Raw genomic sequence first — 27,898 nt, 5'->3', positions numbered from 1 at the left:
ATGCAGCAGCCTCCTCAGGCTGTTCCCGCGGGAGCAGCAGCCCCACCTCCTGCCGGCGTTGCTCGGAACATGTACTGGAGAAACACCCCGCTGGGCAAAAGAGCCAACGCAGCAGCAGCAGCAGCCCCCGTGCAGCCTGTCACAGACCCTTTTGCGTTTGGCAGACAAACCCCCCAGGGTCCCCCTTTAGATAATCCATCCAAGGGCAATGCATTGCTGATGCAAAGCCCTCCCCCAGCCATGTTTCTGCAGAGTTCACCCTCGTGTGCAGCAGACAATCCTCATGGACTGCATCCATCTCTATCAGCTCCTGTATCTCAGCCAGGAATAAACAGCAGTACCTTTTCTAATGTTCCAGTTCCCTCACCGTCCCCTGGATATGTTATCAATAATACTGCAGAAGTGCATCCAAATGCAGATCCTGGACTACATGGGCATTATAATACAGGAGCAGCAGCTGAAAATTCTTTCAGTGTGCATCCTGGAATGGTGTCTGCATCAAACAAACCTGGAGGTAGGCAAGACATTAATAGAGATCCAAATGATGTTCCTCCAGGACCCAATACAGCAGCACTCTTCCCTCCACCTCCTCAGCAGCCTGTGTCTCAGTGGAGGCCTGTTCAAGGTAACCTGCAGTCCCCAGTCCGGAATTTTATGCCCTATCCTGAACCATCTTCTCAGATTGATGTTCATAACATTTCTCAGTCTTCTGTTAGCGCTTCTCATCCTCCTCCACAGACAAATTTACAGCAAGGCCCTGTACACCAAGGTATGCCACAAAACACCATGCAAGCACCTTTAGCTGGTTGTGAAAAGAATGGGAAAAGTGGCTCTGTGAATAGCAGTCACCACATGAACAGTGTCCAGCCTGGCAATGTGTTTAGGCAGAACACAGAAATGCCCAACAATTGGCTAAATCAACCATACCAGGAGCAGTTCTACCCACAGCCACTGTTCCAAGACTCCAATTTTGTCATTCCTGCACCTCAGGAAAACCACCCTCAAACCCAACCTCCAGATATGTCTGAAACATCAAGCAGACCTTATCCCACAGATCGAGATTCAGGAACTCTCTCCATGTTTTTCAAAGGGGATGAGGCGGAAAATGAAGAAATCCTTTCATCTGACAAAGATTACATGGTGGAGAAAGCTGAGCTCGATGCTTCTCAGCCAAATCCAGCATCCTTGTATCGTCAGACAGCGCCTCCTCAGCGGGTAGTGACCAATGCTCTCTCTCAGGGGCAGGTGGGGGCAGGTTCAGCCAGTGAGATGGTACAGAAAGGAATGGATGTCCAGTACTTCCCCAAACTTGTAAGCCAGCAGGAGATGCAGGCCTCTAAGCACTCTCTGTTTAGTAGTGATGACAAGGCACTTGGGGGTGACATGTCTGGGAATGGAGGGTCACAGTATGAAAATGTGGAGAACCTGGAGTGCATTCAGAATCAGGAGGTGCTGCCAAGTGAACCACAGAACATCAGTGCTTCATCCCCTGCTGCAGGCCCTGATCTGTACCGATATGGATCCTTTCCAGGCCAGGTGCTTCCGAAGAATGCTGTTGTGAGCCATGCTGAAGGAGGACCAAATCTGGAGGCGCCTGATCCATTACCTCATCCTGTCCGACCAGACAGTGTATCTTCAAACTATAGCAACGTTAGCCACAGGAGTGCTTCTAGCTCAGCAAGACCTCATGAGCAGGTCGGTACCTTTATTCAGCAAGAAAGTGGGAAGCCCGATGAAGAATCTTCTGCCAGCTTCTTCAAACAGATTGACTCCTCTCCTTTAGGAGGTGATTCAAGTGAGCTAAACCTGAGCAAGAACTACCATGCTAATCTCTCCCAGCCTCCAACTCCAAGTCCTCCTAAGCCTACAGGAGTGTTTCAGACAAGTGCAAATAGCTCTTTTGAACCTGTGAGGTCCCACGGAGTTGGTATAAAACCTGCAGAGATTGACCAAGCAAAGATGGTGGTTGAGTTAAGAGAGAACCACTCAAACCAAAAGAATATCAAGAAAAATACAGCTGTGCTGGCTGCATCCCCAGGTAATCTTGAACAGCCACCAGATAATCTGGAAACTATTTTCATGCCTCAGGTACACCCATTGCCTCTTGCAGCCACTGGGGAAGCTGGAAATTTGTTGCACTCTGGTCCTGTTGTGGAAAACATACAATCAGTATCTGAGAGAAGGTCCTCAACAAGAGCTCAGGGAGCAGTTAAGAAGTGTGACAGCCCAGCAACAACTTTGTGGGCTCATAATGAGTTACCTAATTTTGGGGGAAATGTTCTTCTAGCTCCTGCTGCTCCTGCAGTGTATGTACCTGCCAAACAAACTGTAGAAGTCATTCAGCCACCAGAAGAAGGCCTGTCTAATCAGCAGCCAAGTAAGCCAGGGACTATTGCTGTGCACCTTGCCCAAGATGGAAATATATCTTCTGAAAATCTTGAGAATCCTCCCAAAATGGGAGAAGAGGAGGCACTTCAGTCTCAGGCAAGTTCTGGTTATGCAAGTTTGTTGTCTTCTCCACCTACAGAGTCTTTGCAAAATCAGCCTATCCTGATTGCTCAGCCTAATCAAAGCTATAACTTGGCTCAGCCAATTAATTTTTCTCTTTCTCTGTCAAATCAGCTAAGCAGCAATGGAAACAATCAGCCAGTGAAGGACTCTGGGGTTGGGGACAAGCCTGCAATGGGTCTCCAAACTTCACATGCTAGTGGGATCATTTCTGGGGAGAACATGCCATTGCCTGTGATGCAAGTTGGATCTCTGTTAGTTAATGCACTTCCAAACACTAATCTGTTAAAAAATAATCTGTTACAAAGCCCTGTTAATTCCTCTGATTCTGCCTCTAATCAGCCTGCAAACTTGCTTATGAAAACTCCACTTAGTTTGGCTGCAGAAGGGCAAAAGAATGCTAATCTGGAAGGTTTTGTTCCTGAATTTGCTGGCAAGCCAGGGTCTAGCTCATCCATTTCTCCTGGGACCAATCTCCCCAGTGGAAGTGCACTGGTCCCCCCTGATAACTCTGTAGTGCAGGCTGCTAGTTCTGCACACCATCCAAATAACAATGAAGAAACTGCTGGAGTGCTTGACTTCACCCTGTCACGGACGTTGGAGAAAAACAGTGCAAGTAATTCTGTGCAGGTGCATAACCAGTCACTTCCTGGAGGTGCAGTATATCCTCAACAGTCTGCTGGTGGTGCTGGGCAGGTGGGTCCCGAGATGCATGACCAACAACATTTCTATCAACAGGTGACAAAAGATGTACAGCACCAGGCTGTGTCAGACAGAGCTGTACAGGGAGTGTTGCCATCCCAACCACAAATGCAAGCAGCTCAAATGCAGCAGCCAACATCTGGGCAGTCCTCAGTTCCTTCAAATTCCCAAACTAAAGCCGTGCCAGCATCCCAGCAGCATGAGAACCAGGTGCTGAATAACCATCCTGAAGCTGTGAGTCCCCAGGAGGCCAGTTCAGCACAGCCCACAGCAAGGTACGATCAGACGAGTCCTGATAAGCAGCCAGCACCTGGACAGCCAGCAGGTGCTCCAGTTTCCACTGCCCCTTCTACCACCACTGGTCAGTCAGCCCTGCCAAGCGTGCAGCAAGACCTGCGGCGTCCATCCCTGCCTCAGACTCCTCAGGATGCCTTTGGTCCACCTCAGAACCCTTATGGCTACTACAGAGATCCATATGATGCTTACCAGCCTCCGTATCCACCACCTTACCCTGCAGACCCCAGAGCAGCAGCTCTTTATTACATGGTAAAATTTTCTTTCATTCCCCCACCCTCCTCAGTATGTTTTAAGAATTTTCATCTTTGAATTATGAGTTTAAGCAGTGGTGTCATGGTCAACATTCACTACAGCATTCATGGTGAAGTATTTAATTGTAGGGAATATCCAAAGTTCACGTCACAAAACTTACTATCCAAAGATTATAAAAACTTCAAGTAGTTGTTAATGCCAGTTGCAGTTGTCACAGACGTCAGCTGAGAGCCATTTATTTGGTTCTTTGGAAACAAAATGGCAGTTACAACTGCCACAAACCTGAACTTGACATGGATCTGTTGGAGTGGGTCCAGAGGGGGTCACAAAAATGATCACAGCGTGGAGCCCCCTCTGCTGTGAGGACAGGCTGAGAGAGTTGGGGTTGTTCAGCCTGGAGGACAGAAGGCTTTGGGGGGATCTTGTGGCCTTTCAGTGCTTAAAGGGCTGATCAGAAAGCTGGGGGCAGACTTCTTATCAGGGCTGTTGTGACAGGACAAGGGGTGATGGTTTGAAACTAAAATGGGGAGGTTTAGACTGGAGATTCTGTGATTCTATAACTGTCTTAGGTGCCCAGCTGTTCAAATTTGCTTCCTATCTGGTGCCTGAATTCTGAACAGTTTAGCAGTGGCAAGCATAGTAGGTGGAGCTGCTTTAGTCCAGGTGTCATACTTTGTTTTCCTAAAAGTTTAGGATACTAATAGATTCGAATATCACTTGTCACAACAGCTATGAAAAGCTGTGCTATGGTTATAGGTATCACAGTTGTGGTGTATATGGTTGCTTGTTTGGTTTTAAAGGTTTATTTATTCTTGGAGGTGGAAAGCCTCTGCCCTTACATGTCAAATCCCTTTTGCAGGATAGCTATGGACAGTATGACCCACGGTACAGACACTACGACAGCACCAACGCTGCTTACATGGAGCCTGGGAGCTATCGGTATCCGGAGCCTGAACGTCCTAGTTCCAGAGCTAGTCACTGCTCTGACAGACCTTCTTCTAGGTATGCAGTGCCTGAACTGAGTAAAGATCTGGTGTGCCCTGAAGCAGTGAGTGCCACAATGCTTGTTGGGAGTTTCAGAGCACAAGCAGCAGTGAGGAAGTTCAAAAGCTCTTTGTGTGCTGCCACAGGAACGCTCAGTATCAAATGCCACGGCTGAAAAGGATATGGTTCTGCAGCCTTCTCTGTTGCTAACTCTTTGTTCTTCCTTTCATTCAGTTCTCTGGGTGGTTGCTGGTGTTTCTGCCAGGCAGGAGCTCACTGTGGTGGACACAGTGCTGAGGTTAGCTCTTTTCCACACGTGCTGTGAAGTAGCAGTGTGGGCTGTGGGTTTGTCAGTCAATACTGGGTTAGTTTCTGGCTGGCACTGGAGCCATGGCCCTAATTTTTTTTTTTTAATAAGCAGCCATTCAGTGCCTTCATCTGGGGTTTGCCTCACAAGCGTGGCTGTGTGTGTGACCTACTGACCCATGGTTCAGATATTGGGAAGAGAGATGGTGAATCAAGTGGACACATCCTGGTGCTGTCAGGTTAATTTGATAATTGCTTCCACTGGGTGGATGAACTTTCTCACAGAACCCCCAGTCCATGCAGCTAAGGTGCTCTGTGGGTGTGTTTCACACGCTGACACCATGGGTTTTGGTGCAGATAGCACATGAGTTGAGGAAGCTTAAAAGCCTCAGTCTGTCTGATTATATGGAATTAAAAAAAAGAGGAAAAGAGTATGTTCAGATATTCCTTGTAAATATCAAAAGCAGAAATGAAATTTCTAGTATTTCTCAAGCAAGAAGCAGCAAATTACCTTCCAGGGATGACTGCTTTCTGATGATTACTGCATAAATGACTTGTATGAACCTCAGATTAATGACAAATATTCCTGTTGCATTATCTGGTGGATGGGCTTGCAGGTTTCCCAGAGAGAACTAAAGTTATCTCTCTGGAAATGATGAAACCATTTGTAGTGTTTGCCTGTTGTTAGCAGCTCACTCATGGGGCAGCCTTCAAATTAAAAATGTGCCACTTTGCTTACCACCTGCAGAAGATTATGGGAGGTGTGTATTTGCCTTGAGGAGTACAGAACAGTGGCTGTAGCTGCGTGTGACAACCTTTACCATCATCTTAAGGGGATCTAAGTGCACTGTGAGATCTTGTAATGAGATAAGAAGTTCTGGGAGCATTTCCTGGGGCGTGTTGCTCTTATCTACTGTTCTTATAAGAGCCTGAAATCCGTGTAAGTGGCATTGGGAAGATCAAAGCCTGATAGGAGTAGCTCTGTCAGTTGATGTGTGAGGTGACATTGCAAGCAGCTGTGGACTGTGGTTTGGTACTGCAGGGCAGCAGAGTCCAAGAGTGGCTAAGTCAGTGTGATAGCATGACTGAAACTTGCCCTTGATGCAGCATTGCTGATGATGCAGCTTTTTAAATTCTGCTTGAGGAGAATAAAAAAATCATTCTGAAGGAGACTGAGAAGGTTGTTTGAGTGGATAAACCTGATCTGATAAGATCAAACCTCCTCCTCTGCAGAGTAAGTGCTCTGTTAACAAACTTCCCACATATTCCAGGGAGGAACATCACTCAACTTGCTTGGCCACTTTGGAGTTGTATGATGAGTTGTAGAGAAGCCTGAAGGTTTCCATCATCCCACACTGACATTAGTTATCTTGACCTCCTGTTCACATATGTGTACATGTGCTTGTGAGAACCTGCACACTTTGGTAATGCCTACACACATGTCTATCCATACACATAAATGTATAAGCCTCTCTCCATGTGTATATGTAGGCACTACATTTTTCATCTTCTGGCTTGTCTCAGTTGTGGGATGGTGTCCTCAAAGTATGCCATAAAGGCTCATAATTTTTCAAGCAAAGGCCACATCTTTCTCTTCCCTTTTAAAAGTATTGTATTCACTCACACTTCTGTGTTGGTTTTAATCAGGTTCTTGTGCTTGTTTTATTTATTTGGACAATCAGTGTTCTCACATGGGCTCTGTAAATTAGTATTTTATTCTATCAGTCCTCTAATTGCTCAAATGAGAACCAACCTTTTCTTACTGTTCATCTGAGCCTATTGAGAAGGTTATTAAACCTAGCAGTCTGAAAGTATTTCTGCAGTAATGTGCTGCTTTAAAATTGCAGCTTAATGCCTCATTTATTCACTGAAGTGTTAAATGTAATGATGTGCAGGCACTCAGAACATTGCTGCCTCTGCTGAAAAGCTGAGCTTGAGAAACAGACTGAGCAGAGAATGGAAATAAAACGTTGGGATTGCATCAGTGCTGGTCCTGCAGGGTTAGTGTGCTGTGTGCCTGCCAGCCACAGCACAAGTGTTGGAATATTGAGTTCTTCAGCCAGGTAGTCAACAGAGTTACAGTGTGCTTGGGTTTTGTTTCTTTTGTAATTGTTTCATACTAGTGCCAGAGGCTACAGTAGCAGCCCTGAATGCTGAAACCTCTGCCCAGATACATCAGCAGGATCTTTTTCCTTCTACAGGCTGTTTTCTGTAGCTCTGCTTTGCTCTTTGTCCTTTCAAACAGACCGAGTTGCAGCTGTGAAGGCCGGTAGTGATTGGACAAGGGCCAAGGGTTTGAAATTAGAGAGGAGGAGTTTTAGATTGGATGTTAGGAACAAGTTGTGCACCATAAGGGTGGTGGAACATTGGAAGAGGCTGCGCAGGGAGGTAGTGAGGCCCTATCCTTGGAGATATTCAAGGTCAGGCTTCACAAGGCTTGGAGCAGCCTGATCTAGTGGAAGATGTCCCTGCTGACTGCAGGAGGATTGGACTGAATGACCTCTGGAGGTCCCTTCCTACCCAAACCATTCTATGAATTATCTATGAGAGAGGCAGTTCATGTCCTAACCCCTTGTCACAAGTCCTTCTCCAGACTGTAGTCCTATTTTCAACCCTGTAAGATGTACAACAAAGCACTGTTCAAATTGAGGGACAATTAGTTCGTCACTTAAGTTGCTGACTCCTCTGTCAAGACAGTTCAAAGGATGCTAATAGCAGTAGTTTCATGATTAATTATCTGTTAGTAGCTAAATTTAGCACCAAAGCAGTTAACAAAACCCACTGAGTTGTTGTATAGTGGGAGCTGCCAGCTTTTTATGGCACACATCAGTTTAGTGATATGTTAGTTTGTAAAGTTTCATTTTATGATTCCCTGCTTTCATGTAAATGAGTTCTTTTAAGTATGAAACTCATAGTTCATCCCTCTGCTGACTTCAGAAGATGCTGCAGGAGGAATAATAACATATTTATATCTATATTCTCTTTTTCAGGCAAGGATATCCTGATGAATATTATGGAAAAAGTGGATGGAGTGATTATTATCCAGGCTATTACCCTAACTCATATGATTATGGAGGTAAGGTGTCAAGATGAACTCTGGTTGGTTGTATAAAATTGCAAGTTTAAACAAAAGTTTATGGGGAAGAGAAACTTTAAGATCAGAGAATTGTTTTGGCTTTCCATATTATTTAGAACTGTTTCTTTCACAACCAGCAAGAATTAAGTTTTGCTTGCTGAAAATTGATCTTTGGCCTTGCTTCAGTTCTTAATACCATGCCAGCCTTCCTGTATGGCTTTTATTCAATCGGAATAGTAAAAAGAAATTGAATTAAGTTTTCCCTTCCTTACCATACTTCAATTCATCTTCCTATTGTGAAAGACACCATTGTCAGTCTACAGGATAGTTTTCTTCAGTGTGTTCAAAATTGTCATTCACTGGGGTGTATCCCTGGTGTGCAACCTGCAGGCGGACTGCTCAAGTAAATTTTAGATGAGTGTAAGCAGAAATTGACTCATGACTGGAATTTGGTTTGGTCTTTGATTATCTAAATGCTCCCAGAGATAGACTGACGTTGGAAATCTGAGGGTAATGACTCATGGAGTGCCTGGGAGAGTTTAAAACAACATCTGTCCACATCCTGAAGCAATTAGCATGATACTATCACAGAGATTTTGTTAATATTTGTTGAGTTCTCATTCCATAATCATGTTTTAAAGCTGCTGGAGCAGATTTCTCTCTCTGGTGGGAAACACTGCTCTTTCAAGAGTATGGGGCTAACTGTAATAACTAAGTTTCTCTGAAAGGTGTGAAATGGATTTTGTTCAGTTGTCTTTTCTGTTTGCTTCAAAAAGCGAGTGGACACTTATATAGCTTTAAGTACATTATTCTGATTTATTCATTATGCTTCAGGAGCAAATCAGGATGTAACTAAAGAGAAAACAGTAGGAAAAAGGAAGGTTTAAAGGTAATACTTTTCAATGCCTGACCCATCTCTCTTTATATCCCAAAGACCCAAGACATTGGGAACGTTACTCAGCATATGACCCCAGGTACAGAGATCCTAGGTATCAGAGCTACTGGTATGATGCTGAACACAACCCTTACCAGAAGAGAGAAGCATATCCATATGGCAACAGGTTTGTCCATCTTCTTAATAATCTTTCCAGGGCCTAGGTGCTGATGACCATCAAAGAACCAGTCTGTATGTCAGAGTGAGGGAGGATAACCTGGTTTCTTCAGGGCTGAGTCCCACATAGTGAAATGTGTCACCAGAAAATTAAATCATGGCAGTAAGTGTGAAGGCAAAGGCTGAGGCTTTGCTTGTGCACTAGCAGAAATGCTACTTTTATTTGCTGAAGATCTGCCCTAAAGCCTTCAGATTTCATGAACTGTTGTGATAGTTTTATCAGGCACCAGAATTTCAGGGTATCCTGCAGCTTTGTAAATAAAATCCTCTCAGTACTCATGCATCCTGTGACAGACTTACAGTGCACTGTTGCACATTTCACAGACACGTCTTACCAGTCCTTTCTGTAGCTTTAGCAGATTAAAAAGCAGATGAGCTGTTATGTCACTCAAGAAAAGGCTTTAAGGCAGCAGGACTTGTTTTCAGATCAGGTGAATGTTCTGTGGGTTTTCCTAGAATATGATGTTGGTCTTGATCATGAATATTCTGGATTAACTTCTTGAAGAAATGTCGGGTTATTCACTGCAATGAAGACTTCAATCTAGAAAATCATTCAAAAGCCCTTCTGAAATTAGATGAGTGTCTGGTGAAGTCACTTCTCTTAGGGTTATGAGTAGCTATCATGACTTGCTTTGGATGATAAAGGAACTTGAACCCTATGAAGGGACTTGAATCCTGTGAAGAAAGACTGAGAGAACTGGGCCTGTTTAGTCTGGAGAAGAGAAGGCTGAGAGGGGATCTAACGAATGTCTGTAAGTATGTGAGGGGTGGGGGTCAAGATGAAGGTGCCAGGCTCTTCTCAGTAGTGCCCAGTGATAGGACAGGGAACAGGTATGAGCTGGAACACAGGAAGTTCCACCTCAACATGAAGAGGCATTTCTGTACGTACTGTGAGGGTGACAGAGCATTGGAGGAGGCTGCCCAGAAAGGTGATGGAGTCTCCTTCTCTGGAGACTTTCAAAACCCACCTGGATATGTTCCTGTGTGTCCTGCCCTGGGAGATCCTGCTATGGGAGTGGGGTTGGACTCGAGTTCCCTTCCAACCTCTACCATTCTATGATTTCATTGTTCTTCAGGCATGACCGATACGAAGATAATTGGAGGTATGATCCTCGTTTTGCTGGAAGCTTTGATGATGAGTCTGAACCCCACAGAGATCCTTATGGAGATGAGTTTGACCGGCGCAGTGTCCACAGTGAGCATTCCGGTCACAGCCTCCGTAGCTCCCGCAGCGTTCACAGTCGCCAGAGCAGCTTCAGCTCTCGCTCTCAGCAAGTGAGTTTCCAATGGTCACATCAAGTATCCTTTCAGCTGAGTCTTGCTCAACCTTAGGGGTGGGTGAAGCATTAGAAATACAGAAATATTTTGAGGCTTAGCTTGGGAAATGTCTTTTGAAAACGTTTCTTCTGTGAGTTCAGGCTGTTTTGTAACACAGTTTTGAACTTAATATTTATCACAGTTGTCAAGAGAACTTTAACCAAAATCAGCATTCAGCTGTGCAAGTTGCCACACACAGAGAAATGGAAAATTTCCTCTACTGAATCCATTTGCTGTTTGTGAGAACTTCGCCCTTCCTGTGCTTGGCTGTAGTTGATAATGTGCCTGGCTTTGTGTTCTGTGGTTTTTCTCATCACAAGCATGTTACTGGACTTGGAATCTGTCAAAAGACTAACTCCATATTTGTATGATGCTATTTTGACTCTGAAAGCAAAACCCAAATCCAGCTGGTTGCTCACCTACTTATGCCATAATACAAGTACATGAAACCCCCAGAGACTGTTTAGGTTATTTTTGAGCTAAGGTCTTTGGGATGTGTCATTTTAGCTCTAGTCTCATGTGTCAGCTCATCATGTTTCTTTCCAGTCTGACCTCTAATTCATTCAGTAATATTTGAAGTAGTCTTAGAGGTTGTAGTGAGATGGTGGTTGGTTTCTTCTCCCTCCTATCAGGTGACAGATGAGAGGAAATGGCCTGAAACTGTGCTGTGGGGAGGTTTGGGTTGGAGGCTAGGAAAAATTACTTGCAAGAGTGGTCAGGCTTTGGAACAGGCTGCCCAGGGAGGTGGTGAAGTCACCATCACTGGAGGTGTTCAAGAAACATGTGGACATGGCACTTGAAGACATAGTTAAATGGTCATGGTATTCTTAGTTTGACAGTTGATGATCTCAGAGGTCTTTTCCAAGTGAAACAATTTCATGGTTCTGTGATCATTTAGGCATTTATCTTTAGGCACCTGAAGTCATTTAGGCATTCCTCAGGTTTGATCAGCTGAGATTCCCTCACAGCAGAGTTCAACAGCAACACTCAAACCTGTAACTCATCCTGTAATGTTTTACCTTCACACAAGCACAGACACTCTTGTGTGAGAACTGAACTTACTTGGAAGTGAACAGATTAAATAGTAGTAGTACAAACACTGAGGGAGAGCACTAAGATCTGTTAACTGTTTTTTCTACCCTGATGCTGCACGTGTCCTGTGGAGTTAGTTTTCTCAAATGCAGGGATGTTGTAACCCTGATTTGTAAACATTACAAAGACTCAAAGCTGAGAGGATGCTGACTGTCTCGAGGCATGCTTGCAGTGTTGCTTCCTCTGTGTAACTGATGCTCTGCTAACAGTTACTAATATGATCTATTTAGAGCCAGCTGTACAGAAGCAATCATGATCTAACAGCTCATACCTATGAAACTACTGCACAGGCAGTGTCACTCCACGGGGATTATCCATATGGAGGATATGCTCCTAACTTTGATGGACAGCAGCCTTATGCAGATTATGGCTACCCGACCGAAGCTGGATGGTCAGCTGTAGAGCAAGGTATTGGCACCACTGGGGGAGGAGGAGGGAAGATGCTGTGCTTCTGAGGGTGTCTAGCAGTAGTAGGTTGCCCTTCTGTTAGTGTTTGTAGTATGTGAGATGCCTTTCCTGTGTGAACAGGAGAGAAAAGCTGTTTTGCAGCATACGTGCACATGAACAGTTTTGTTTCCTTTTAAGTGTAAGAATAACTTGCTGAAAGCTGGGTGGGTCACAGAGCAGTAGTAGCTGGGCAGTTTGCTATTAAATGCTGCATACTCCCCTCTGTAAATGCCTTTATTATAGTTAGATTTGTAAACTGCCCTGCTTGTGCTTCATGGGGAGTGACTGAAGTTTTAACTTCAAACCAGATTTTTCCATTCTTTTTTTTCTTACCATTTTGCTGTTTCTCTGGAAAAGCTTTCCCAAAGTATGTTGAAGTATATCATTAGCTCTAAAGATATATTTGTACAGAGGTTACAGATGTGTGTCTGATACAAGCAAAGCTCCTGCACTGAAAAATAAACAGTGGATTTTAAAGTTCTGTAGGTCTAGTTTGCTTCTTGGTATTGTAGATCTTTAGGACTGTAATGGAACTGATTAGTTGTGGCTTAGAATGTTTAGCCAAATTGAATGGCAGGGTTTGTTCCACTAATACTGCAGGATTACTGAATTGGATAAATGCATCAGCAAGTTTGCTCAGTTGCAGGACAGGTTATTTGTCCTTATTTTATCTTTATTTTTTTCCTTCTGTTTCAGCACCTTTAAGGCCCTCAACGCCTGAGAAATTTTCAGTGCCTCATATCTGTGCTAGGTTTGGTCCTGGGGGCTTCTTAATTAAAGTGCTACCAAACCTGCCTTCAGAAGGACAGCCAGCTCTGGTTGAAATACACAGTATGGAGGTAAAGTTCAAAAGGAGAAAGGGAAGTGTTGCATTTGAAGGGGAATAGGGAACTTGCTGACTTTTTTTATATGTCAGCACCATCTATCTTTTATCAGTCTGGGTTGTGATCAGTTAATTTAAAAGTTTTCTGTGAGAGATGATGTGGTCATCATCGGCTTGTTCAGCTCCTTATAATTTTGTTCAGGTAGAATCCTTGTATCCTAGAAGGATTTGTGTTGATTTGTCTCTGTTGCTGTTCATAGAGACAACTTTGTCCTCATACCTCCTCTGCAGGGCTGGGGGCTGCCTGTCATCTACAAGGACTGGGGATTAAATGTCTTGAGTATATTTTCATTCTTCTTGTGCCCCTACAAAGAAATGCTGTACACAAGTGATGTAAAATCTGGAAGGAGAGACTTAAGTGGTAAGGGTAGAATTAATTGATGAAATCCTAGGGAGCAGAATTGTCTAGAAGCACTAGAACATCATCAAGAAAACTTGGACTTGGCAGTGTTAGATTTATGGTTGGACTTGATCTAAAAGTCTCTTCCCACCTAAGTGATTTTCTGATTAAAGAGATGATTTTTTTAAATTTTTTTTATGCTACAGGATGACTTCTATGGAAAGTATATTTCATCATTTATTATCCTTATGCAGGTTGCAAGTTAGCATGTGTTTTGTTTGAGGGATAGCCTTGACTGCAGTACAGGTTATGTTCAGGTCTGGAGGCTTTGTTGATAAAAAGCAAAATTCATAGTTACAAGAATTTCTTATGGTTTGTATTTGTATTTCAGACTATGTTACAACATTCTCCAGAGCAAGAAGAGATGAGAGCATTTCCTGGTCCTCTTGCCAAGTATGTTCTTACAGATTTCAGAAATAACTTTCATGCATTCAGAATTTATTTCTTCATTGAACTTTTGTCTGCAGATTAAACTGATTTAAGCTACTTGTGGCTTTTCACCTACCAAAATAATACATGAGCTTTAAATTTGTTCCTCATACTAATCATAATAATAACCTCTATGTTTACATTTGTCTCATTAAAAATGTTGGTTTTTTTCTTTCTTTTCCTTTTTTGTTTTACAGGGATGACACCCATAAAGTGGATGTTATTAATTTTGCACAAAATAAAGCTACACAGTGCTTTAAGAATGAAAACTTAATTGACAAAGAATCTGCAAGTCTGCTCTGGGACTTTATTGTCTTGTTGTGCAGGCAGAATGGGGTATGTCTCACTGCTGGAATTTTTATCTCTCCCAAAACATTTTATGTTCTACACAAAAGGGTATTTGTGTAAGACAATAATATGTCCATAGTGACTTATCTTGGAATAGTTCATGGATTGATGGATCCAGTGAAGTGGTCACTTGTCCTCAGGTGCTCAGAGATGCTGTTTTTAACGCATTGCTGTTGAAGTGACAAATAAAATGAAGGCAGTGTTGGAACAACAGGATTTTTTTGGCCTTGTTTTTCCTCTTCAGACTGTTGTGGGAACAGACCTGGCTGAACTTTTGCTCCGAGATCATAAAACAGTGTGGCTTCCTGGGAAGTCTCCTAACGAGGCAAACTTGATTGATTTCACTAATGAGGCTTTGGAACGAGTAGAAGAGGAATCTGGTGAAGCCCAGCTCTCGTTTCTCACTGATAGTCTTATAACCACAATTGACAGCCTTGAGAAGGAGACAGAGAGATTCAGAGAGTTGCTGCTTTATGGACGCAAGAAGGTGAGTGCTTACACTCTTGTTCCTAATACTTGATGTGTCTTACTTTGCTTACTTATTTTTCACAAATCTTAGAACTCTAGGCATCACTTAAAAATCTTTTTTTGCAACTTGCAGAGCTTATAATATATCATGGCAGTGCACTATACTGAGATGGAAAAATTTTATGCTCTGCAGTTAATATAAACCAAAATTACATTGATGTATTAGCATTTGATCTAAACAAGCATTTTAAAATTCACAGTGCTACAGTAAAACAGTCATTGTTTATCTGAGCAGTGTGTTAAACTGTTCCCAAGAAACTGATTTCTGTATTCATTAGGATGCTTTGGAGTCTGCCATGAAGCATGGTTTGTGGGGTCACGCTCTGCTGCTTGCCAGCAAAATGGACAGCAGAACACATGCAAGAGTTATGACCAGGTACTGTTTAGCTTGTTGATTCCAGTGTGATTCCTTATTCTGCTAATGAGGTAGAGGCACCTCAATGTCAAAATCATGAGTTATTCTTAGTAGTTTATGGAAGAATTATACTTGAACTTTATCTGTGTATTCTGTTGCTTTATATTCTGGAGCCTTCTGGCCATAAACTTAAACCTGAGAAGTTGTTCTATGCCAGTTGTTCCTTGTAATGGCTATTTGACCAATGTGGGCTTGCTTGAGAGGTGCTGTTAGTCACTTTGTGCAAAAACCCAACTGTCCAGCTTGGTTGAAGCCATGTAACTCTGTACCCTTTATTCTGCTTGCCTGAAAGAAGCAGATGTTGTTGTGCCTGCTTTGTTTATAGACAGAAAACCTTTCAGCTTACTGAGCTTGTGAAATCATGTACCAAGTCTAGTCAGCTGGTGAGAGAATCCTGAAGCTTTTCCCAGCTTGGATTGAGCTGTGGCAGAGTGGCAGATCCAGTTAACCCAGTAATGTTTTGCTTGTGAACTGGACAACTGCTTATGCGGTGTAGCGTTTTCTAACAGTACGTCCTTCTCTCAAACTAAGCTAGATGAACTTCCACTGAGGCTTTAACTGCTTTCAGAACATTTTAACTTCTTACATCATGTTTGTATTCTATTTTTCTCTCTGTAGATTTGCCAACAGTCTCCCAATTAATGACCCTCTGCAGACTGTTTACCAGCTCATGTCTGGAAGGATGCCAGCTGCATCCACGGTAAGATTTGAGTGTGAGCTTCAGCTGAGACTAAAGTGCTGCAGTGAGTAGTGTAAGTCACAGCAGTGATCTTTGTGTGCTGTGCCTGGAATTTCCAAGTAAGTTGTTTTGATCCTTTCTAGGTTGAAACACTTACCCATGCAGAGCTCCAGTCACTGATTTGACTTAAGTAATTCTTCTAATTTTAGTGCTGTGGAGATGAGAAATGGGGAGACTGGAGGCCTCATCTAGCAATGGTGTTATCCAACTTGACCAATAATGTGGACTTGGAATCCAGGACCATTGCTACCATGGGAGACACTCTTGGTAACTCTTGGGGAATAAACAGGGTGATGACTTGAAGGAAAAGCTTCCTGAGAGCTTTAATTACTCAGCTGATGTTTTTGACGACAAGGATTGCTTTGTAAAACATGAAGTGGAACAGTTTTATATGGGTGTGTCTCTGCTGTGAAGGTGTTTGAATGCAAAGCCAAAACAACACACAACACTGAATGGCAGTGTGCCACTGAGAGGAAATCCTCTGAGTTCTGTCCCTTATTTCTCTACAGCTTCTAAAGGCCTGCTGGATGCTGCTCATTTCTGTTACCTTATGGCCCAAGTTGGTTTTGGAGTTTACACAAGAAAGACAACAAAACTTGTCCTAATTGGATCAAATCACAGGTTTGGCTTTTTTTTTTTTTTTTTAAACACAACTTTTTAGATGCAAAAATGAAACCTTAATGACTTGAGAACTGTGCTGCTCCCCTTGTCACTAGCCACAGCTGGTTTGGAGACAATTATTTGATGCCCTGTTCTTGTCTGGGGGGTTACTGGTATTATGTACCTAATGGAGCTTTGTTCTTGACTTTATTGCTGATCCTTTATTGTCAGCATATATCATCTCAACGTCAATAATACTTTTCTTCTCCCATTCCCAATAGCTTGCCTTTTTTTAAGTTTGCCACCAATGAAGCCATTCAGAGAACAGAAGCCTATGAATATGCCCAGTCACTAGGAACTCAGCCTGGCTGCTTGCCCAATTTCCAGGTGAATAGCTGTTTCTTTCTGCTTTACTGTAGACAAATAAGTAATTTCTTGAATACACTGGATGGAAGAAGAGAACTGAAGCTTTCCCCCTTCATTTTTTTCCCCTGCTTAGTACAGATGTGATAAGATATCTGAGCTTTCAGCTGAAATGACAGACTGCCTTTCTTGTGATACCTCTAAGAATGTTCTGACCAATTGGTTTATTTTATCTGCTTGCCCTCCACAGGTTTTCAAATTCATCTATGCTTGTCGCCTGGCTGAAATGGGACTTGCTGCTCAGGCTTTCCATTACTGTGAGGTGATTTCCAGAACTGTCCTTAAAGACCCACATTACTATTCACCTGTACTTATTGGCCAGCTCATCCAGGTAACAAAGAATTAAGTGTTTGTGGTTTCATATCATAGGTGGAAAGTTGTAGATGCAGTTGTTTTTTGCTGCCTGGTCAACTTCCCCATCATTCCTTTCTCTAGATGTCATCCCAGCTACGCCTCTTTGACCCACAGATAAAAGAGAAACCAGAACAGGAGTCTTTGATTGAGCCTTCCTGGTTAGTGAGGCTGCGCCATGTGGATGGACAGATCAAGGTACGGATTGCACTTCTCAACACAAAGTATTCTCTTCTAAGGATTAGTGGGAATCCAATTTTTCAAACTCTGCTAATTAGAGAATCAGATGAAGTGCCTTGTGATGTGTTCATGGCATGAAGTGCAAGTGGTATGGTTTAAACTCTGGATTTGCCACACTTTAGCACCCTGATACTCCAGAGGTGCTGTATGTTATGAGACTTTTCTTAGGACTATAATGCAAGGAGCATTGCAAGGCTCATTATGTTGCAGTAATTCCTGCTGCAAGCAGAGGAACAATTTGATGGGGCCCTCAGCAACCTGATCTGATTGGAGGTGTTCCTGCTCACTGCAGGGGGCTTGGACAAGATAACCTTTGAGGGTCCTTTCCAACTTGATGTATTCTGCAATCTGCTTGTCAGAGTTCTGTATGAATTAGTGTAGCTACATTGGAACTGTGGAAATAATTGCCATTTATTTAAAGAGATCTGTTAGAAATTTGAATCCTGAGGTAATGAAATAAGCTTCCACAAGAGCAACAACAAAAAGACAAACGCACATACACAAAACCCACCAAAACTAAAACCCCCAAACCAAACAAAAACAACCTCCACAAATAAAAACTATTTTGGTCAAACTTGGCCTGCAAGTGGCTGACAACTCATTTTTGACTGAAACTTGTGTGCTGTTTTCACTCTTAAAATTTCCTTTGCTGTCTGTTCCCAGTGTTGTACAGTTTGTAAGATCTTGCTTTCTTGTGCAGGAGGGTGCAATAGCTTATAACACAGACAGATCCACCCCAACACCATATGCATGCAGTACACCAAGCTCTGAATTGGACCACAGCAGCCAATGTGATGGAGCAGGAGCTGGTTGTGACATGGGTCCAGGTGCTGAAAATGCATTGTTAGCATCCATATTGCCCAGCATGGCTCAACAGATGCAAGGTGTGCAACTGATGCCTTCAGGTTAGTGTTTTAAATCCTTCTTCATTACATAAAAGAAATGTTTCAGGTTTCTGGTATAAGAAACCACTTACGAGGATGGTAGAAACAGAGGGAGAATTCATCTTTGCATCCTCTCTTTTTATAAGGTAAAATGCTCATAAACTGAATTTTTTTTTTTAGTTATGGCTCTTATTTTCTTTTTTTGTGCTGCAGTATCTCAGGCTGTCCTTGATGGATCAGCTGCTATGATTCCTCCTGGTGACCAGGAAGCTGTCCGAAGTGTTCCTTTCTACCCAGTGGCTCCTCAACCTATTGGTCCAGGACCTGGCTTTACACCTCCAGGATTTTCAAATGCCTATGGTGCTGAACCATCACCACTGTATTTAGGGACAGCACTGCCACCAGGAGGGCCACCACAAGAAACTGAGCCACGGTCAGAAGATCAGACAAACATGGAAACAGGTCAGGGTTCTTAGTGAACAGCTTTCTGTCCTTACAAGGGAAAGGAAGTATTTTGGGGAATAATACAAAATACATCAGTGTTTAGAGAATAAGTCAAATTTTGAGTAGAAAAACATAAAGACACCATGTGATGGTACAGAAAGATCTGAGGAAAGTTACAGTGGCCATTCTGCTTTTTTTGGCTTAGTTTGAAAGAGAGGTCAGCCTCAGCAGATGATGGTTTAGACCCTGAACAGATCATCACTGAGTGCACTGGGATTGGAAGTTTAGAATGGAGCCTCTGGACACCAGTTTCTGGGATTCTGACTAAGTTTAATTCTGTGTCACAGACCCTGTGAAGGTGGGCAGAAGCTGTAGTAGAGGTGAGAAAAGCCTTAAATTTCCCCATACTGGTGGTTGCATCCCTCAGCCTTCCCTGACCTGCACTTGGAGCAAACATCACAGCTGTGCAGGAGAAAAGAAAAAAATCAAAGCAGCTCTAGTTGCCATTCGTTAAAAGGTTCTTTCTAGCACAAAATTCAGAACTAGTGAAAATTTTGCCTTAAAATTCGGGGGGGTTAGGGGCTTTTTGTGGTTATTTTCTTGGTGGTTTTTGTGTCCCCCCCTAACATGATGTAATTTGGTTTTGAAGGAATGCAGAGAATGGCCCCGGAGTCTCCATCACAAGGCTCTTTCCCTGAGCAGCAAGAGGAGGATTTCTATGGCAGGATGGCTAGCATGGTACCTCTATTTCACACATTCTTCAACTGGCAGCTGCATTGCACATCTTTGCAAACACAAGAGTGTATTTGGGCTCTGTCTTGCTCTTCAGTGAGACTTGAAGCTTAGTTTTCCTTTCCCTTTCAATAGAATAAATAACGAAGAACTAAGAGGAAAATTTTATCCATAATTTTCTTCTCTAAAAAGAATGATTTTTCTTTTAAAGGTGGAAGGGGGGATATCAGGCTGTTGTCTGAAAAGTTTAATTTCTTTCTCTGCCCTGCCTTCCTCTCCCACCTTGCAGACTGATTCTTGATAGCCAGAAGAACTTATAGCATGCATCAGCAAATGAGGCAAGCAAGGCCCTAAAGAGCAGTTGTATGACTTGAGTTTTAAAAGCACAATGTTGACTTCTGATTGCTCAGGAGTGGAAGTGTGGAAGGTGTTTTATCAAAATCCCAACTTCCTTTTTTAGACCATCTAGTATTTTCACTGTTTAAACGACCCTGGAGTTGGCATCTCCTTGAAAGTTAGTCTCCTGAAGTGACAATTGTTTGAAAGGGCTCATCAACCTGACCTAGTTGAAAATGTCCATGCTCACTGAAGGAGGGTTGGACTGCATGACCTTTTAAGGTCCCTTCCAACCTAAAGCATTCTCTGATTCTGTGATATAAACATTTTTAACAGGGATACATTTGGCAACTGATAAAGGATGTGGAGACTTGTAAACTAGAAATTAACCATGCTTACAGAAGAAACAGGGATTGGATTTTTTTATTATTATTTATTTTAAGCTTGAGTTGCTTTATGAACAACTTGATGCTGGAGGGGAAAAGAAAATGCAGCAACTACTCCCTTAGTACAGCATTTTTAATCTCTTTCCTCTTGTGGGCTGGTTAATCTGCACAGCAGTGCCCTGATGAAACTCTTTAATGGACCAGTTCCATCATAGTGCAATTACTTGGCCAGACTTCAGCTCTTTTTCTGCACCTCCTACATGCCAGAGGAGATGCAGGGACCCAAATAACCAGCTTGGATATCTTTAATTGTGTGGGAATTCTTGATAAAATTGAATATTGTGCAAATATTTAGCTGCTTGCTTATTATGCATGTCCTGGCTTTATATCTAACCAGGCACCAGGACGAAGATCCAGATCTGCATCTCAGTCTTCAGCAGCTATGGTATGCCATGAGCAGGCTTCTTCTTTCACTAAGTCTTCATTCTTACTTATGTGTGTTTTTTTTTATTTTTTTTTCCTTTTTAAGTGCTTTTGTATCTCTTCTTATTACTAACTTTGCAAATAGGGAACTTGTTTAGCAAGATGAAAGGTAAATCTATCAATCCAGCAGTAACAGCTTCATACTTTCCTGTGTGTTTGTAATCCAGGGCTATGGGCAAAGGTCCAGGACAACTTCAGAGTCTTCTGCTCATTCTGTGGGACGAGAGAGATCCAACTCTGCAGTAAAGCAGCCCTCTCCTCCTCCCTCTGTTCCTGCAGGGAAAGAGAATAAAAAAGAAACTAAAAAGGAAGCAGCACCTAGGAAGGTAAAATTTCTAAGAAAGGTGTCTGTAGCTGGAGATTTGTTAGTACATGTGGTAACTCCTGGTCCAGGTATTGATTTGAGAGGGCCTGACTAAACTTTCTCAGTCTGGTGGGTGCAACTTTGGGCTCAGAGTTGGAGTCTCTAAGAGAAAATTAATTGTTGCATGAATGTTTTTTTTTTAACCTGCCTGTAAAGACAGTGGTGAGAGAATTAACTCAACAGATAAATTTCTTTTCAGACTGGTGCCAACTGGTTCCGCTGGCTGATGGGAAAAAAGAACGAAGCTCACCTTCCAGATGACAAGAACAAATCAGTAAGGCCCCAAATCACAAAAATCTTTATATATCATTTTAATTGGTTTGGGTAGTGATAGGACTGGGGGGAATGGAGCAAAACTAGAAGTGGGTAGATTCAGATTGGATGTTAGGAAAAAGTTCTTCACCATGATGGTGGTGAGACATTGGAACAGGTTGCACAGGGAGGTGGTAGAAGCCTCATTCCTGGAGGTTTTTAAGGCCAGTCTGAATGGGGCTCTCAGCAACTTGATCTAGTGTGAGGTCTCCCTGCCCATGGCAGGGGGGGTTGGAACTGGATGATCTTTGAGGTCCTTTCTAACCCTGACAGTTCTATGATTCTCTGAAAAGTTTTCCTGGATGGCAAACAAATACTGTTTTGATAAGCGAAGCAATAAGTAAAGCTTTAAAGATTATGCTTATTCCAAATCTGACTTCTGAAAACAAATTGCAGCTATTTCTTTTTGGTCTTAACAACTTTGAACTCCTGATCTTTGACTACCATTTTCTTGTAGATTGTTTGGGATGAACAGAAGCAACGCTGGGTTAATCTGGATGAACCAGAAGAAGAGGTAAAAATCTGAGTACTCATTGCTCCAAGCCAAAAGCTAAAATCTATGCTAGCAAACAATAGTCTTTAACCTGTTTCTGGCTCTGCAGAGCTCCTCTTTTGCTCAATTTGGATTAAAATGAACATTTTGAAACTAATAAACAAGGTGCATGTTCTCAACCTGCATCTTTATGGAACCTCTTGTATCTTTAGCTGCTGGTGTGGATCCCCCAACTGCAATTGAATTTACAAGGGAATTTGCTTTGAACTTAGTTCAGTGTATCTCTTCATAGAGGTTGCCATCATCTAGATAATTGCTTGTCAATTGAATTGTTGCAAGCAGAAAATGGGGGGTGGAGAAAGGTAGGAAGAGTCTATAGTTTTAAAAGTACAATGCATTGTATAGCAAGGCAAGTCACTCATCCTGTCCATCCTTCTTATTCAAGGATCTGTCTCAAAATAAGAACCACTGTTATAAATGTTTTCTTTCAGAGTGAGTGTAGGTGGCTTGTAGAAATGCCCTGGCATTAGTTATCAGGTGGAAGGTGAGGTCTGTCTGTATGCCCAGTTTTGAGTGCTCTGGAGAAGACAAGGAGAAGTAGATGGATACTTGGTTTAAAATTCTTGGTCAGTGATGTGGTTGGATGCTATTTTGTTCTCCTTGCAGAGTAAGCCTCCACCACCACCTCCAACAGGATTTCCTAAAGTTCCTCAGACTGTTCCACCTGGACCTGGAGGTGGACCAGGAGGTGGACCAGGAGGCCCACCTGGTGCCCCTGTCAACATCTTCTCTAGAAGAGCAGGTAAGAGGTGACATTGGTGCTTGAAAATGTGAAGGTGGAAGTCTTAGCTTCTCTGGAGTTGTCTGGGAACAGTTGGCAGCTCAGTGCTATCATGGAGCTGTGTCTGTTGCCTAGCTTTCTGTACTGTGATTGCTGTCACAAGTGTGTTGTGACTTGGCCATCATTGTGTCTATCCCTAGAGCATTATTTTCTGATGCTGGGAGATGGTTTTAACCAGCAAACTGTTCCAACAGACATGGAGATGAGGCTCACTTGTCTAAAGTCTGGTTTTCCTGTTTCAGCTGGAAGCAGAGCCCGTTACGTGGATGTCCTGAATCCAGGTGGAACCAAGTCAAGCAGTGCTCTCCCTGCACCAACAGACCTGTTTGCCCCCTTGGCACCAATGCCAGTTCCTGCAAATGTATTTGTTCCAAACTCAGGTGTGTCATGAGTGGATGACATCATGAGGAGGAGGTTGTGTGGTTATCTGAGTTGCTTTTGACACTGGATGTGTTGTGTTAAAAGTAGAATCAGTCCTGGAAGCGCAGTAAAACAAATGGGTTAGTAAAGCCCAGCTCTGCATGCTGCAAACAAAGGGATTTGGTGTGGGGTTTTTTTGCCTTTTTTTCTCCCCATTGCAGCGTGGCTTTCCAAACAGCAAAATGTGATGTGTTCCTGTGCTACTCAGTATCTCATGCTCACTTCTGACACCTGTTCCTAGTTCCAGGATTCCAAAAGAAAGGGCCAGGTCTTACCTGCACACTTGCTTCCCATCTTTTTTCTTTTTTTGCTTTCACTACATGCTGTGTTGCACCAAAGTTATCTATGTGCATCTCCTACTTGTAGGAAAACTGGGCCATCATGAGACAAGGATGCTGCCCTCTTTAAATTATCTTTTTCCTGGGAGAAGATCAGTATTGTAGAAATCCAGTTCTGCTGATGTCCCTGCTTCGCATTCTGTGGAATCAAACACCCTGGTATAATGTGGGTTTGAACTAAATCCTATTTCCTTTGTAGTTCCAGGGGAATCCCAGCCACTGGAAGGCAGTGGTGCAGCAGAGCACACACCAGCTGCAAATCAACCCAACACAGATCCTGCTGCAGCTGTTGAAGCAGAGGTGGGTTAGGAAAAATGCCTTGTATTTTTAATCAGAAATTGGAACTGCAAAACCAGTCGTGATTCCAAAGAGGGGTTTGAAGGCATGTTGGTGTATAACATTGTAGTTAAAGAAGGGAAATGCAAGTGAAACAATGGGAAGCCTGTGGAAAATTGTTTCCTACTTTGATAGCTGCAGGTTCTTTGGGTGCAGTCTGTCAGGGAAGGGAGCAAGGATACAGGAAGAGCTACATATTACATGTTTCACCTGGCTCCATGCGTATTGTGATGTTTTGTTTCATTTGCATCAGTTTAGCAGAAATACAAAGTAGCATCATAGTAACCAAGCTAAACAACGTGCATTGTTTTTTCTTTAGTATTTAAACCCTGCAATCCTTCCTCCTGGATCTGGACTTCCCGCTTCTAATCCTGATGGCTCCCAGTCAGGAGAGGTAAGGCTTGAGTTGAAGTAGTTAACTAATGACTTTTGCAGCATATTTAAACTGTCAATTTGTAGTGGACTTAACATGGGCCATCTAAAACAACAAGTAGCTGACTCAGATGCTGCTGAGTAGCCAAGATGGAATCATATTGCTGTTCTGGAAAGACCTCTCTAAGTCTGTCCAAGAAGCTCAGTCTCAGTGTCCCACATCTTGTGTTGAGATCTTTTTCTTTATAAGCAGACTTCTGCAAGCCTTTTTCAGAGTAAAACGTCAGGAGCAGTTTGAGGATCTCTTCTTGCCTCCATGCATGCATGTAATTTCACTAATAATAAAGTGCAAAACACATCAAGGAGTGCAGATTGCTATGTGCCAGGCAGAGTAACATTACCTTTGTTCCTACTAAATGTTTTCTATATCTACATAATTTTTATGCTTTTAAGAAGCCCTTTTGATTTAAACTAACTTCCAGCTTGATGTTTGGTTTGGTTTTATTTTTATTTTTTTAACTTGAAGGTGGTTTAACCTTTGGCAGTGAAACTTTAAAAATGAAAATAAAACGACTGGAAGCTTGGGGCAGTGACATGCATGACGACTTCTTTTATTTGTGTTCTTTTTTTTTCTTGTATTTGTGTGTTCTTGCTGTTTTGTAGCTTTCGCGCTCTAGTTCAATGAGTTCATTATCACGTGAAGTAAGCCAGCATTTTAATCAGGTACATGTGGCTGGCCATTCTCATTTATCTTCACTTTATTTACTTTTCCTCCCCTTCCCCACCCCCTTTCTTTATTTTGCATTTGCTCAAATACTTACTAATGCTACTTTTAGTCATTCTTCCCCCCTCTTCTCATTTCACAGAAGTAACATCATCAGTAACTCATGATGTAGTGTTCCTTTTAACACTCAAACAGGGACTTCAGAGTTCTTTTATTTATCAAAGTGCATGTAATCCAGGCATGCTTTTTCTTTGTTCATGTTCCGAAGAGATTCACTTAATAATTTTGATCACCTCTTTCCTGGGATACCAAAGATGTCATTTAACTTTAAACAATCAGAAACAAAACAAACTCCTAAAAAAGCCTCTCACAAGCAAAACTTTGTCATTTTACTGCTGCCAGTCTCAAATCAGTAATGCCACAGCCCGTTTCATCTGCAAAAGCCCCTGTAGGAATTAAAGGAATGCTTCATCTCTGCTGTATGTTCCACTATTGGGGGTCACCATAACAGGGTGACACAACTTTCTGGTATTTCTTTGCCAAGACGTAGAATGTTTAGCTGGGGGCAAGTCCTAAGGTCTACTAACAAGAGCAGAAGGTACTAATTGAGTGAAGCCACACTGGTGTCTTGTGTTTTGGTTTTGCATGCTTTGGATTTTCAGAGCTGTTTCCAGTTGGTGCATGTGCCTTTGTTTTGCCAGTTCCTGCATTGAGCAGTACTATGAAAGACGTGGATGCAAACCATGCCAGCAGCTCTTGCAGTCGTTACAATATGCTGCGCTGTCCATACTGTTGGCATTGTTCCTGTGAATATTTGGCTCTGTGTGACTAAGCACACCACTTCTGAGAGGCAGTGGAGCTCTGCAGTTGGTAACTGAAGTGTGTTCTACTTTCTAGCCTGCCACTGTGCCACCCTCGGGGGGACCTGCAGCAGGAGCAGTACCATTCTACAACCCCTCGCAATTTGCACAAGTGAGTAAAGGCCTTGTCTTGACTTTAAACAGAACTGTTGAGCCAACTCAGGGTTTTATGTTTTATTACCTCAGTCTGGGCTGTTGCATGTAGACTCTTAGATGTATACAGAGACCTGTCTAGCACCTGATTAACAGGTTTAGGTTTAAAACTTTGTTGCCAACTTCTGTCTTGTGACAGTTATGCAGATATGAGGTACAAGTTACTGCTGGGGAGATTCTGATTGGGCTTCAGAAGAAAATTTTTCACCATGAGAAAGTTAAACGTTAGAATAATCTTGCAAGGGAAGCAATGGATTCCCCTGCATCAGACAGTTTGACAGGGTGCTGGGCAAGTTCATTTAAACTACATTAGCATCTAGGAAGGTTGGACCAGATGATCCTTCAGGTCCCTTCCAATCTGGCATTCCATGATTGAATCTGGGATTCTGTAGTTTATTTTTTTTATCTCTGTTCTTTACCAGTCTCCTGCAGTCACTGGAAGTTCAAGATTGGGAAGAATTGGGCAGAGGAAGTATCCAACATTGAAGTAGAATACAAGAACTTTGTACTTGGAATTCTGAGTATACAAAGAACTCTTCAATCTTACAGGATGTGGTATCAGTACTGAGGTTGACATAACAGAAATTTAATGATGGGTGATTTTTTTTTTTTTCCCCCATGGGTCTCCCTACCTGCACCTCATCTACTCAAATCATTACCAAACATGAAATCTGGGTAACTTTTCCTGTTTAAAAAACCCTGGCTAGAAATAGCTCTGCTGTGGTAAAGAATAGACATGAGGGAGGGGAGGTAGTTGCTGTCTGTTACAAAAACTCTGTGTAAATTGCATTGGCAATTTATTCCTGAAGTTTATTTTAAACCTCTTAGTGTGACCTTGAAAGACACACAGCTTCAGGGAATTTCTAAAGGATGCTTCCCTCCCAGTGGGGGCAAAAAAAAGTGTCCACATTGTAACATAATGCTCTGTGGCCTTATGAGGACCATGCACAATTGTGATGCTCAGCAAACAGGACTGGAATGGGAAATGTTCCTCTGGGAGATGCCTCGCGTTGGTTTGTTCCCTGAAGGGCGGCGGGGAGCCACAGCTCATCCAAATAAATTGACCTATATCAAATGAAAACTGTGACTGTAATCTAATACTAATTTGATTGGCTCTTACCTAGTCTGTATGTAGTTTGTGGTTTAGACTACTTGTAAAGTAAACTGTATAGTCTGGCAGAAGCTCCTGTATCATAGCCAATGCTGTACTATTTGACGAGTGAGTGTTCTTTTAAGTGCAATACGGTTCCTTGCTTTCTCTCAAACTGCTGGCACTGTACAGTTAAGGTGATAACAGCTTGAAAGTTGTTTCTTTTTGTTTTGTTTTTTTTCCTGTTGAGTGCCAGAATCAGCATAATACTCTCTTCTTGAATTTCCATTACTAAAATAACCAAGGTCTTAAATAGCTAACAGCTGAATTTCAGACATACTGAAAGTAGACAGAATTAGACCTCTACCGATGGACTTCAAAAATCTCTTTAGGTTTAATATAGGAAATCTTGAAAACCATGATAAGCAGCATTCATGTTCACTGAAGGATCTGAATTACCTGCAAAGAGAGAAATAAACTTTTTAAATATTTATTAAATGGTTAGGCTATATTTTATTTAGAACTTGCCACCAAAACTATTTTGATTTTACTTGAATTTTCTGCCCGGTGAGTAGAAATAACGTGAATGTGAGATTGCCAGTGTTGGTCCCTGATTGTCTTTTTGTTGTTTTTTTTTTTTTTTCCTAAATAATGCCACCTTTCTGAGATCTTGATAACCTTACATATGTCCTAAAAGGTTTGTATGTAGCTGAAGCAAAATGCTGGTTTGGGGGGGATTAGAAACCTTTGCATAATGGTCCATACTTGATTCCAGATGTGGTCAGCAGCAGTCTGTGGTTTACTTTTCTATATTTGAAATCCAGTCAGACACTTGGCTTTTCTCTAGTCCAGCCAGGCTGCTGATTATTTTCTTTCAGTAGA

At 42.4% G+C, this 27,898-nt stretch overlaps 1 protein-coding gene across 1 annotated transcript; it reads left to right on the top strand.

The window, feature by feature from the left end:
• On the top strand, window positions 1-27,867 carry SEC16A (SEC16 homolog A, endoplasmic reticulum export factor). The gene is made up of 31 exons (XM_054393200.1): window positions 1-3,756; window positions 4,619-4,761; window positions 8,040-8,125; window positions 9,060-9,186; window positions 10,313-10,511; window positions 11,876-12,053; window positions 12,789-12,931; window positions 13,707-13,768; window positions 14,002-14,140; window positions 14,397-14,639; window positions 14,959-15,056; window positions 15,714-15,795; window positions 15,984-16,101; window positions 16,344-16,455; window positions 16,716-16,821; window positions 17,048-17,188; window positions 17,293-17,406; window positions 18,149-18,353; window positions 18,546-18,794; window positions 19,426-19,514; window positions 20,628-20,675; window positions 20,881-21,039; window positions 21,277-21,351; window positions 21,847-21,903; window positions 22,549-22,684; window positions 22,966-23,103; window positions 23,681-23,781; window positions 24,137-24,211; window positions 24,853-24,912; window positions 25,811-25,885; window positions 26,349-27,867. The coding sequence occupies exons 1-31, from the start codon at window positions 1-3 to the stop codon at window positions 26,415-26,417; spliced, it is 7,383 nt and encodes a 2,460-aa protein (XP_054249175.1). The 3' UTR covers window positions 26,418-27,867.
• Window positions 27,868-27,898: the final 31 nt, after the last annotated feature.

This window comes from Indicator indicator, chromosome 28, assembly GCF_027791375.1.
Source record: "Indicator indicator isolate 239-I01 chromosome 28, UM_Iind_1.1, whole genome shotgun sequence".
In the NCBI taxonomy this organism is placed as follows: domain Eukaryota; kingdom Metazoa; phylum Chordata; class Aves; order Piciformes; family Indicatoridae; genus Indicator; species Indicator indicator.
Note: the sequence above shows the minus strand (reverse complement) of the source record. Positions and strands in the feature narration are given on the sequence as shown.

Bases quoted from the DNA above. Each gene is read 5' to 3' on its own strand.
- SEC16A (XM_054393200.1), top strand. From the start codon at position 1: ATGCAGCAGCCTCCTCAGGCTGTTCCCGCGGGAGCAGCAGCCCCACCT. The intron at 4,762-8,039 runs GTATGCAGTGCC...TCTCTTTTTCAG, and splicing joins TCTGACAGACCTTCTTCTAG to GCAAGGATATCCTGATGAAT. The intron at 9,187-10,312 runs GTTTGTCCATCT...ATTGTTCTTCAG, and splicing joins GCATATCCATATGGCAACAG to GCATGACCGATACGAAGATA.